We start from the raw sequence: 14,222 nt of genomic DNA on the forward strand, positions 1-14,222 counted from the left end.
GTTATAAGCTTATCGCTGTCTCACGAGGATGAGCAACTTTCACAACTTGTATAATAATAATACAGATTTAGTTTAGAAAACTCTGTTACGCCAGATATTTTGAATAAAATAAACGATGGATTATCTGCTGCCTAACGAATCTTGAAAAGATCATCTTTAGCTAAAATGTGAAAATATTTTGTATTTGGAGCATGGTCAGGAAAGCTAACTGTTTAGTTTGGTTTGGTTTGTTTTGAATTTCGCGCAAAGCTACAAGAGAGCTATCTGCGCTAACCGTCCCTAATTTAGCAGTGTAAGACTAGAGAGAAGGCAGTTAGTCTTACGACCCACCGCCAATTCTTAAGCTACTCTTTCACTAACGAATAGTTGGATTCACCGTCACATTATAATGCTCCCACTGCTGAAAGGACGAGCATGTTTGGTGCGATGAGGATTCGAACCAGAGACTCTCGGATTACGAGTGGAGTGCCTTAACCACCTGGCCATGCCGGGCCATAACTGTTTAGAAGGCGATTCTAGAAATACTGATTCACTAACTCATTATAACAATTGACGAGACATGCAATAAACTATTTTCGGTTTTCTTTGTTTATTTTTTGATTTCGTGCAAAGCTACACGATGGTTATCTGCGTTAGCCGTCCCTAATTTAGCAGGGAAATCACCTAGTCATCACCACCAACTCTTGGTCTGCTCTTTTACCAACGAATAGTGGGATTGCCCATCCCATTATAACGCCCCCACGGCTGAAAGGGCGAGTATTTATGGTGCGACAGGAATTCGAACCCGCAACCCTTAGATTAACCTCAAACAAAGCTTCCATCTTGCTCGAAGGAAAAAATTAACAACGTCACACGAAAAGGAGATGAACAAATCTACATTATTTTAATCAATGTTTATTCTTTTATTAATGACAGAATATGTAAGCGCCCTCTGGTTTTTAACTGTAGCTTAAACAACAGTATAAATGTAATTTTTTTTTTTTAGTAAGGTCACGCCTGAAAACCAGGTTATGAATTTCTTGTGTACAAAAATCTGTCTTAACAGTTATATAAAGACTTTCAGTGCAACTAGTACCTTTGTAAGTCTTGCTTTATCCTGATAAGATGATTTTTGCAGTAAGTACTTTCAGACCGAAACTCTTTCAGGCATAGTTCCGCATCCTGCCCCAACATTGTTTCCGTCGGTAGTTCTTGTGTCACAGAAACCTGTACGAAGAACAAAAGAAGACATTTTTAATGTTTCAAACGATTCCGCGTCGTTATATCGATAATTAGTGTATATCACTGAATTAAACTAACTGACAACTTGGCCAGATAATAAAGAAAATGTACGTTTGACGAAAATAATTATGGTAATTGAAATTTCGTTAAATTGAAACCCTGCGCGACATCTGTTGTTTAAAACACTTTATTTTGTTTTTTTCAGATTATTCGAATAAACAATTTAATCAGCTTGAAAATAATTTATTAAAGCAAACTGATTACTGTTTTCACTTCGAACGGCTGTAAAAGGTTTAGCAAAGAAAAAAGAATGTACTTGTTAAAGAAATGGTCCAGTCCATTGTGGTAAGGAATAATCTAATCAATTGTAATAAAAAATAATCCAATCCATTGTGGTATGAAATAATTCAGTCTGTAATGGATTTACCGTTATATGTTTGGTTTGGTACCTACGCTTGTTTCTGTATAGTTTTCTTTTCCCTATGACATATATTCTTAATTGTGTATTGCGCAAGTCCCGCCTGTTCTCGAAAATTGTAGAACGTACCTGTGCGTAAAAATCAACAATACTTGTTTGACAAAAGCGCGCGAGAATATTGTCAAAATTTCTACAAAATCGCGATTTCGTATAAGAAGCGGCTAGCCGAGAGACAGGAGAGAAAAATGTTACTCTACAGTTACAGTCAATATGTTATAGGCCTAGAACGCTTTTATTGTGTTAAACGTCTGTTAATAGGAAAACTACAGAATTGGACCGGGAACGTTTATAAATTTCGAGCATAACAAATCATAAAACTTCGGTGAATTACTTCGAACGTTATTATTTCTACGAGGACTTTAAGTATCTTTGCTGGAAGGAGTCAGCTTGCACTTGGTGTGAGGTCGGTCAAAAAAAAAAAGAAAACGTTAGCTTTTGAAGTAAGCACAAAGTTACACAACGGGCTAGCTGTGCTCTCCCACCACAGGTATCGAAACCCGGTTTTTAGCGTTGTAAGTTCGCAGACATGCCGCTGAGCCACTGGGAGTCCAGCGTTAGCTTATGCGAGACGTAACAATGTCACCTCAGAATTAATTTGCTCGTTGTGGACCATCAAGAAACATATTCAGTTCTAAATCAGATATAAGACGTAATATTCTCTGTTGTAAGTTTGTAAACCATCATTTGTAGTAACTATTAGTAATAACCGTTATTGTAAATTGTATTATTTTATGTTTGTACATTAAACTACATTTGTATTAAAAAAGGAAATTGTGTGTATCAATCTTGTTGGTAAATAACATAAATTTAAAATATATTAACATTTAATTAACTACTAAGCTCAAATTCAAATTTCCGGTTATTTGAAATAGTAATACGTCGCGTACATAACGTAATAAATCGGAGACTCGTTTGAATAATACGTAATAACTCTACTGCGGTAAGAGATAATCTAGTCCACCGGTGAAAGAGACAATCCAGTCCACTGTGGTATTAATAAATTCGATCAGCGAATACTCTTCTTGGCCGTAGATACGAGTGGAATACACGTATCTAGAATACGCCAAATGAACTGCATGCATAAAATGAATAATCAATATTCAATTTTCAGTATAAAAAAAAAAATAACCAGAATGCTTTGGTATCAATATGTGTGGTATAAGGACTGGGGTCCTTCTTTCCTAACCCTGAACACTGAATGACATGAAAGGAAAAGAATCCCATTTCTTCCCTCTTATTTCTAAAACCCAAACATAAAACATGAATGTAATTTCGTATTACTTTCGAATCGTCTTGAGCAATGATTATATTAAAAACATAGTCTTGTTGTAAGGTTGATGCGTAACAGAATTACATTACAGTTTATGGTTTTTCCTTGGCTATATAATACTTATCCATTATATTTATCCAACGTATATCAAATATGTTTTAGAGAAAAAAAACAAAACCGTTGTCAACACTCACGTTTTCCATATAAAAAAATCGTGTGCAGAGTATACATATTTCGAGATGAAACACAAATCATTTCTTCAAGCGAACTACGGTTATAAATGTTTAATGGTATGTACAAAATCTCATACATATTTACAATGCCGGATCGACGGAATGGTTGGCGGACTTTAGTTCCAGTACCATACCAATCATGAAAACAATTTCTGTTTCGATTAAAACTTTTATAGAAATCACGTTGAGGCATTAGAAACATAAAATGAAACTTTCGCCCAACTCTTGACACATCTGACGTATCTACAACAAAGTGTTTTTTTTTTAATTTCGTGCAAAACTACACGAGGGCTATCTGCGCTAGCCGTCCCTAATTTAGCAGTGTAAGACTAGAGGGAAGGCAGCTAGTCATCACCACTCACCGCCAACTTTTGGGCTACTCTTGTACTAACGAATATTGGGATTGATCGTCATATTATAACGCCTCCACGGCTGAAAGGGCGAGCATGTTTGTTGTGACGGGGATCTGAATCCACGACCCTCGGATTACAAGTCGAGTGCCTTAACCACTTGGCCATGCTGGGCACGAAGTGAAGGTACAGGAGTTATGGTGCAATTTCACAAAACATAAAAAAGATTTAATATGATATTTGAAACAAAGTCGACAAGATAACGTGGTACTTTAGTACTCTTTAAACAGAATTCTATCTATGGGCCCCTAAAAGTAGTCCCTGCATCCCCAACAGGTTTAATTTGACCGTTCATATTTAAACATGGCATTTACGCTGCCAACACTTTACTGTATCGTTATTCTTACGAATGTGAGAAGTTTTGATAGCTATCATCCAAACTTAAAAAAGTGTCTTAAAGCTCAATACTCAAATCCTAAGCTGGTGTTGTAAGTGAAGATATCTTGTAATTTTAACAAGATAGATAATAACAAACAAGAATTTCATTCGAAGACATATCCCACACAGCTGTGGTCTTAAAAATAAGTTTTGCTTAAAGAGTTGAAACTAAGGTCCTGTCCACTTACGTTTGGCCTTCTTTTACAATAACATCAAATAAACCACATAAAGTTAACAAACTGCCAAGTGGTTAAAGCGCTCGACCTCGTAATCTGAGGGTCGTCGCTTCAAATCTTCGCATTAAACATGATCGCTCTTTCAGCAATGGGGCGTTATAATGTTTCGATCAATCCCACTATGCGTTGGTAAAAGAGTAGCCCAAGATTTGGCCATGGGTGATAATGCTCTAGTTTTCCACTGCTAAATTAGGGACGGCTAACGCAGATAGCCCTCGCGTAGCTTTGCGCGAAATTCAAAACAAACTAAGTTAACAAATTTACTATGCAGTTTTGAATAAAAAGGCTTATTTCGTGTGTTAACAAGGAATAGTTAACGCTATTCTGAAACGTCTAAAATGCGAATTTGCGTATAACAACAACAAAACATGTTTTCAAATAGTTCAAAGAAAATTAATAAATAAATTATACAAAACCTTAAATTTACGCTCATGCTATTAACAATATAAGTACTTTATCAACAGTTAAATGACCTAGCCATACATAAACTATACAGTTTGACTTTCTCTTCTTCCCATTCAATTAATCACTAGATGAAACAGGGAATTAAAAAGAATGAAAACATTTCCGCCAAAGCTTTCCGTATTATGAGTAAATCGATATCAACGAAAATGAACGATCCGGATTATAGAGCGGCTTACGGTTTTATCTTATTTTGGGCGCTGGCTGTCTCGACGTAACGTAGTCTTCCACGTGCACTTCTAATATTAGTGGCACTTAAACTTTAATTTACATTGCGGTACAGATTTCGTTCATGGAACATAAATACTGTACCTGATACTTCATAAAACACAGGTTCCGGCTGAACTGAGCGGAGAATTCTGTCTGCCCGGCAGTTGACTGTAGTTTGCTCTTGAAGCCAGCTATTCAAGTACTAAATCGCCGAAATATCTTCTTTATAGCGTCGTATTTAAAACAACAGTGCTCTGCCACTGGCATACTTTGATTTATTAACTTAATAAAGAAAGATTTAATGACTGAATAAAAACCATGGTTTACTGCGAGTAATATTAAGTGAAGGCTTATACAACATATAAATTGTTGATACTGCTAAATCGAGAAAAGCAATATTCCTTTTTTGACAGTTATCGAACTGAAAATTAATTTAGGCCTACAAGAAAAACATAGGAGTTGAAGAGAATATAAGCACAAAACCAGTTAACACAGATATATACATGGACTTATTAAATATTATTATATATTAAACGGCGTGTAAGTACAAACGTTCAAATGTGACATTTTTATCATACTGCAGATTTCTGAGGCATAGAAATTAATATAGGTTCGACTAAAAACCAAAATTAACGTGCTACAACACTAATCACGCGCGTACAAACTGTCAAATTTTTAATCATTTTTTTTCAATCAGCTCAGTGTGCTATCATTTACATGAGTAAAAAAATGTTTGTTTTTACATTTTTCCTTTTCAGGCAAAATTTGATAGCTCGTTTTTCTGTGTGTGTGTGTGTGTGTGTGTGTGTGAAATCACACAATCGAAATGTTCAAAATGATATCTTGTTTTTAAAAAACCAGTATACAAGAGTTAATCTGTAAACGTTCCATGAGAAAAAGTCAGAGAAAACTAATACGTCTAGGCTTAACGATTTTTAGGAATTTATTTATTTATTGAACACAGCAAAGGGTAGATTTTAACACATACACAGAATTCATTACACTATTCAACACTAAAGTAACGTTCTGTTACATATTATCACTTGTATATACAGTAAATATATATATATATATATATACCTGTTTGTTTTTTTGGAATTTCGCACAAAGCTACTCGAGGGCTATCTGTGCTAGCCGTCCCTAAATTAGCAGTGTAAGACTAGAGGGAAGGCAGCTAGTCATCACTACCCACCGCCAACTCTTGGGCTACTCTTTTACCAACGAATAGTGGGATTGACCGAAACATTATACGCCCCCACGGCTGGGAGGGCGAGCATGTTTAGCGCGACGCGGGCGCGAACCCGCGACCCTCGGATTACGAGTCGCACGCCTCACGCGCTTGGTCATGCCAGGCCTATATATATACCTACGGTTTGAATATCCACATGGAACTAAATGACGTAATGTTGTTAGCAATGCTTCACTATTTTAATCTAGACCTTTGTACTATTTTGGTTAGAGAGAGTTGTGAACATAGAAATTTCGCGAATGCCTTGAATAGCGTTGTTTAATATGAAATTAGTCTAGAAAGAGACGGGTTAGATTATATGCCAGTTTGTTGTTTTTAGCTCATTCAGTAAATTTAGCTACGATCAGTTCAGTAACGTAAGTTTGAATTTGCATTTCAACAATGTAGAAATTTTGCTAGTAAAAGACTTTATAATTGTGAGTTAGGCCTACCACTGAATGTAGCTTCTAGAATTTGTTCGTTGCGGTTGAAAAAAAAACAAGTCAATTTATTTGCAGTCAACTGGCCTATGCTTTCCATTATTTTTACTTAATAATTAAAAAGAACCTGCTCAATGATTGAAACCATTAAACAAATAAAAATTTGGACACACGTCTATTCAAAAGCATCGTGTTTGGAACTGTCAAGAGAGACTCTTAGTGCAATTTTTATGATATAATAATTCCACTGATTTTTATATTATTTTAATATCTTTGTTTGTCTCAGTTTAATATATATTTAGAAATGTATGTAACTTATATTGTTAAATATATATTGTGCAAGTCCCGCTTATTTTCGAATATTGTTGCAACCGAGCTTTCGAGAATCTCACTCAAAGTTTATAAATCGACGCGCCATGAGACAGTTTGGGTTACTACAGTCGGTACACTATAAGCTTCCGAAGCTATGATTGTGACAAATGCGTATTAATCAGAAACTACGGATATTTGCCTAGGAACATTTATAAATTTCAGCATTACAAACTGAGTGAAGTAACTTCTGGGGAAAAAAACAACAACTCGCATGTTAAGAATAGTGCCAGCTAGTCTTCCAGTCAAGTGAAATGTATTTGTGTATCAACATAAAATTAATTTGCGCATCGTGAACCGTCAACAAAGTATTCAGTTCTAAACAGGATAGAGGACTTAATATTGCTTGTAAGTTTGTAAAATTTTTGCATATAAATGAGAAATAATTCACTCTATTTGAACCATCGATGAAATATTCAGTTCTAGACCAAAAAGACTCAATGTTGTTTGTAAGTTTGTAAAACTTTTGTATGTAAATTATTATTTGTAATAACCGTTATTATAAATTGTATTGTTGTTTGTATATTAAAATATATTTGTGTTAATAAATATAATTGTATGTATCAATCTTATGGCAAATACCATAAATTTAACACATAACGACATTTGATTAACTTCTAAGTTCAAATTTCCATAAGTAACGTAGTAAGTCGGAGACTCGTACAAGATTAATTGTAATACGTAACAAGGAAACAGAAGCTATAGATTATAATAAAACCTTAATATGCCACTTTCACTATTTAGGATAATTAAAGACGCACCTAGTATAATCAAATTGTTGAATTTTGTTTATGGAGAACTACAACTAAATAAACAGCGATTAGGCTTCGTATCTCACTTAAGATTTAATACGCTACACATTTGATTGTAACTTCAATGTATTATGTTTGGTATTTAAGTTAAATATTCTGAGACCAATAGGAAAGGGTAGAGTTGTAGGCTTTGTAAATATATTAACTGAAAATAACAAAGACGATAGACAACATATGTGTGAGAACATTACAATAAAGCGTGCTTTAAAACCGAACCACACTTTAAAAAATATTAAAACATTTATAAGAGCAAAATGGTTACATGGTGTTTAAAATTTGCTATCTATCTTTGGTTATCCTAAGGACGTCTAATAAAAACGCGCCTGCTCATAAAATGTGCTGGATAAATTTTGACAATTAACTCTTTATAAATATTTATGTTAAAACATTATTTGAATAGTTAGGTATTAAATATTAACATCAAAAGGAATAATTATGTTAAGAACAACAAGACTAAACCTGTGATGAAAAAATATGTTTTGATTATTTATTGGTAAATATATATATACACGTACACACAAGGCTAAGTTGATTTTGTCTTTAGTGTTAAGAACTTTGCTTTGTGTATATTATATTTTAGATATTTTCAAACGATGAACAGTTGCTGAGAGACAATCCAGTTTTCGTTTAGCGATATTGAAAATTTAGGAGAATAAGGCTATGTATCAAAGCTAAAATAAACGTTATTTATTAGAAGTTCCGATCCCATGCTATGTTATGAACACGGAGAATGGGAGTTTGGAACAAATCAAAAGCCAACCGACACTCAATCTCCGTCATTGGCCTCATGACAGATAGTTGCGTCAGTGTAACTTGTCATAATCTCCAACGAACGAAAACTATCTCGACCGCACGTGGGTTCGTTGCCTAGACGATGTGTTAGTGAATAGCTAGCTGGTAGTTTATCTCGTTGTCAACTTTAGGCAAGTCCCTGTAATGGACCTTTAGCAGTAAAATATTGTAGAGTTTTTATTGTTTCGTGTTATTTTCTGAAACAACGATGGCGACAGCCAGTCAGGCTACAGTGTTACCCGCTATTGGCTGTTACGTGAAAAGAAGATAAACGAATCAAAATGGACATTAACGCCTCGATTATCACAGTTCAATGTGGCGCCGCTGAGGGGTGAAAAAGCAAAACAAACGAAGAACTAAGATTCTGACGAATTGTTTATAAATCCACAATATTAAGATATAATGTAAATATATTATATAAGCAAGGCGTACAAAATACCAAGATTAAATTACATCGTTTAGTATGAAACACATAAATATAACAGTCTCTCCACACGTCTATATATGTATGTATATATTCACTTATATATTATATCACTAACGTCTATTTTTGTTCTTTGTTAGTTGAATTTTGACAAAAACTAACCAAAGGCTATTTCAGCTAGTCGTCCCTAATTTAGAAGTGATAGACTATAGGAAAAGCAGTTGAAACCCTACGACTACAAGGGTGAGCATGTTCGTTACTGGCATTCAAACCCGCAATCCAGAGATTTACATTATTCAATTCAAAGTACTTTGTATATACTTTATTTTTATACAGCAAAAGGAACTCATAATTCAGCGCATCGTCTGTATTCTGTGACACGTGTTTAAAAAGTATAAATGAACTAATTACTAATTTAGAAATGCCTCAGAATATGCACTAGTTTCAATATAAAACACGAAACTACTTTACAAATCTGAGGCGGTGTTATTATTTTAACACTTAGTAGTAAGTAACGTTGTTAACACATTGTTTTTCATAGTTTTATACATTGTATATATTATGTTTTTCTTAGTATGGTTATAAGTTTGACTTCCTGTGAGATGTGTCCTAAGCTATAAATTTTCTCATATGATGACGGACTTCAAGTTGAGAAGAATGGTAAATTTATTTAGTTCTTCTATTATTCCGCTAGGACACCTCGTAACAGCGTCCCAACGAAAGCTCTTTCCCTTTCACCTCTAACACATTTTTATTTCATCACAGTTTATTATTCCATCACGTGATTGGTAATTCAAACGTTTTCACGCATAGGACTAATGTACCACGCGATCTACGAAGTGATAGGAATTAATGGTACAAAGCTAGGACTTTCAAGGTTACGCTTGATCGGTTGCTATGAAACAGTTTGCTGTTAGTTACTTAAAAGTAACTGAAATCTATTACGTTCGCCACTTCTTACACCCGTTATATTGTCGTTATAAAAGTCTAAAGGCTTATAACGACAGAAGAAGCCATGTTTCAGTATCCATGATGGGCACGACCAAGATAGCCTACTGTGTAAATTTGTGCTTAACTCTAAACAACTATAACGATAGTAATATAACGTGTCACCACTCGCTCAAATAGTCGCTTCTCACGCCGAGACTGGCGAACTTCCTCCGTTTTTCTATCGTGAGACGTTTGCACATTTCAACATAAGTTATGTTAACATTCATGAGAAGTAAGTTTGCATATCTATACATGAATTACAGCAGCATTATTGAGATGTATCACTACACATGAGTCTCAACTAATAGTACGAGAAAAACCTATTAGATATGGCAGGTAATAATTCTTTCTGGTTATGCCAGATACTCTCGTGTTCCATGAACATCAAAACAAACCATTTAGTTAATGCATCCACTATAGGTTATGGCAAGGTTTTCGTGCGAGCAAATGTATTCGATCTAACGTGTTTCATTGATCGCTCTTCTCAATGTATGTACCATTCAACGTACATTACGTTACGGTCGACATGTTAAGTGAACAGAGTTCTTGAGAAATTGGGCCATGAACACAAATAATAATACTGGGAGATACTCGTGCGTGAGTCCAATATTTTGTTTAAAACTTTTGCTTCAATAAATCGTCATCTTAACAACAACACCAGGGGCCAGATGCATGGGGTCCATGGTTCGTATCTCGCACTTTAAGGCCATTGGTACTTTATAACAGAGGCTGCCAAATACCAGTATTCGAAAAGAGCAGCCTTCCCTCGCTTTTGAAGTCACAAAGTAAAGAGAAGGCAGCTAGTCAACAACACTCAACACCAGCTCTTGGACTACTCTTGTCTGACGCATTTGTAAGATTTGACCATCACCCTTGTAATTTAAATTTGAATTTAGAAGTTAATTAAATATTAATATGTACTAAGTTTATGGTATTTACCAACAACAAGATTGAGACACACAATTTTATTTTTTAACATAAATATACTCTAACATACAAACAAAAAGTAATACAAATTATAATAACAGTTATTACTAATAGTTATTACAAAAGATGGTTTACATACAAGAGTTTTGCAAACTTACAGACAACACTGAATCTTTATATCTGGTCCAGAAATGAATGTTTTATCGGCGATAGCCAGCTGTCGTTTTTTGATTGGTCTCACACCAGTTCACTTCTTACCAAGGAAGATATTTAATATCTTCATAGAAATAAGAACTTTCGAACTATTTCACTGAAGTTGAATAACTTGTAATGTCCAAACTCTACAAAAGTTCCTGGTAAAATTCCGCAGTTTTCCAATTAATAGGCGTTAATCATAATTCCACCTTTCTAGGCCTATAGCTCGCTGATTGTAGCTGACCAATAATAACATTATTATTATTTGTCGCTCGGTGCGTCGGTTTTTATATACTAATCACGCGAGACTCTAGAACATTCAACAATGATAGAACACACCAGTGTTTTCGTAAAACAGGTATTGTTGATCCTTACACTTAAGAACCTTCTACAAATTTTGAGAATAGACGGGACTTGCACAAAACACTGTCAAGAATATGCATCACACGCAAAATAGAAAAAATATACCAAAACAAACCTTAGGCGCTAAAATAAATGTACAACAATAAATCTGTTTCAGTTTGTCATATAATATACGGGTACTGTAGTGAACGGCGTACAAACAAGTGAGTAATTTGAAGGTTAATATGACAAAATCACGTGCTGTAAAAGGATAACAAACAAGTAAGTGAGTTGAGGGTAACGATCGCACAGCCCCCTACATAGAGTAAGCGGTAGATAAAAAGTGAGAAATTCAATGGTTAAAATAACATAACCACCTGTGATGAACGGTATACAAGCAAATGAATAATTTGACGGTTAAGATAACAAAACCACAAGTAGTGAACGGTATATAAGCAAGTGAGTAATTTGAGGGTTAATATGGTAGGACTGTCAAGCTGCCACCAGTTTTGTCATTCGGTTTTCGTGGATTTATTTAACAATGGTATCGAGCATGTGTGACATTTTCGAATAACCTTTGACAGTGTGTAATGACCAGTACGTAATAGTATGTTGACTGTACAAGTCTTTGACAGTACGTAATAACATGTATTTAACAGTGCATGTAGAGAATTACATAGAGTGTTGACTCTAAAAAACAAAGGTAATTCTCGAAAGGAAGTTTAACATGTGATATTTCACGTTAACCACTACCGTATAAAATTAACTCTTAAAGATCTGTATGTATGTGAAATGTGAAGACTTAGAAATTACAGCTTATTGTTAATTTTAATAAGGATCGGTTAATTACTTACTTGTGACCCAAGTAATGGTTACTTCCGGTTTGGAAAATATATATATATATCAATAATTTTAATCTTTATTTACCGGTTGCTTCCGGTTCGGTATATATATACATATATACGTACATACACACACAGACATATATCAGTAATTACTTTTAATCATTATTATTTCAATCTACAGACAAAAGTATGTTGCTGGTTTTTGTTCTACCGTCTTTTAAAAACTTTTGATTATGTAGTCAGTCAGCCAATGAGTCGTTAACCCTAGAACGCCAGTGTGGGGTCACTATGGTCCCCTATAAGTTTATTAAATAAGTGTACTAAACTAACCATGCTGGTACTGTAGGTTTAAGGATGTAACGTTTTCACAAAGTTGTCAACTATATTCTGATGTAACTGTACTTGCTGGCTTTACACGCTATTGGCTTGTTTTCAATTTCGCACAAAGCTACAGAAAGGCTATCTGCGCTATTCGTCCCTAATTTAGCAGTGTAAGACTAGAGAGAGGCAGTTAGTCATCACCACCTACCGCCAAGTCTTGGGCCACTCTTTCACCAACGAATAGTGGAATTGACCGTCACTTTATAACGCCCTATGGCTGAAAGTGCAAGCATGTTTAGTGTGACGGGGGATTCCAACCCGTGACCTTCAGATTACGAGCCGAGTGCCTTAACCACCTGACCATACCAGGCCGGACTCGTTATTGCCAACAAGTAATTAAAATACGATGAATGTTCACAGTAAGTTAGAAAACACAAAGGACCTCAGTTTGTGTGTCAAACGAGTTTCACAGTTAAAATAAGGTGCTCTTTCAAAGATTGGCCCAGATTGTAAATGATTTACATACATAAAACCGTCTGTTGATTTCAAGTGTAACTTAATAAAGTAACAGACTAAGTTAACACTGATAAGACATTAAATGAAAGGGTTCTATAGTAACCGAGAGATGATCTAAAAACTGGTTAAATTGAATATCATGTGACAGCACGCACAAAATGTTTTGATGAATACGTTCAATTCACGTTATGGCAATTCCACGCTTAGCTGAACCAAACGAACATTGTTCGTGCTGACTTAGATTTTTAATCATAGCTTAACTAAATAATATTTGTGTTTTTCTAAAACTTTAGAAAATAGAACTCGGGCGAATGAATAAATTAACTTGAGATAGATATAAAACGTTTCTCGTTGTTATAAAATAATAAAATCCTGAGTTAAAAACGCTCGTTAAAGGAAAAAGTGTATTCGAGAAGACGTGTTAAGAAAGACTGTTTTTTTACTAGTTTACGTGTGAAAATTAGTAGTAACTGAGGCACTTAAGGTTACGTGAAGTTTTACAGCCACACTTGAACAATTTCAAGAGAAAATGAAAAAAATATCTCTAAATTACTAATAAATATTTTTACGTATAAGTTTGCAGCGAGTATAGAGTAACAACGAGAAAATTTAAGACGTAATTCGAATGTAGGTTTTGGTGTTCCGGAACTTAACGCCATCTATTATGGTTGAAATTATTTGCTCTCTTAAAACCAGTGCTCCTGAAATTCAAATCTCAATCTGTCAGTAATAAGTTCATGTACACCATAATTTACTGAATGTAGAAGCAACAAGCTAAATTTGAATGCTAGAGATAACTCTCCAATGTAATCAAAGGAATGGTATTCAAAAGCACGGTTCGTCGGGAATTTGCAGTTGGACTCCACTACTTTTGGCGCGAACACGTAAAGAACTCGCTTAGTTGGCAGTTTTCCAATTGAAGCGAGTTACTGAGGTAACGATTTCTTTTTTCAAAATACTGTTGTTTTTTGCTGTTGTCGTCGTTTAATGTTTGACAATGAACTTTTGTGAAGAAGTTCATTTCAAAGATAATTAGAAATACCCACGTTCTATAATCAATCTGAATAAAATCCTCTAAAGTTTGGAATTTCGCACAAAGCTACTCGAGGGCTATCTGTGATAG

The 14,222-nt window shown here is 34.8% G+C and overlaps 1 protein-coding gene across 3 annotated transcripts in view; it reads right to left on the reverse strand.

Annotated features, from left to right (window-relative positions):
• Positions 1-14,222, reverse strand: part of LOC143256558 (uncharacterized) — a 108,761-nt gene that overhangs the window by 18,885 nt on the left and 75,654 nt on the right. For all 3 annotated transcript variants that reach the window (XM_076513923.1, XM_076513922.1, XM_076513924.1), the window contains one exon: positions 1,076-1,206. In XM_076513923.1, the coding sequence (XP_076370038.1) occupies positions 1,076-1,206 (131 nt within the window). The remainder of the gene's footprint in view (positions 1-1,075; positions 1,207-14,222) is intronic.

This window comes from Tachypleus tridentatus, chromosome 7 (genome assembly GCF_004210375.1).
Source record: "Tachypleus tridentatus isolate NWPU-2018 chromosome 7, ASM421037v1, whole genome shotgun sequence".
Classification (NCBI taxonomy): domain Eukaryota; kingdom Metazoa; phylum Arthropoda; class Merostomata; order Xiphosura; family Limulidae; genus Tachypleus; species Tachypleus tridentatus.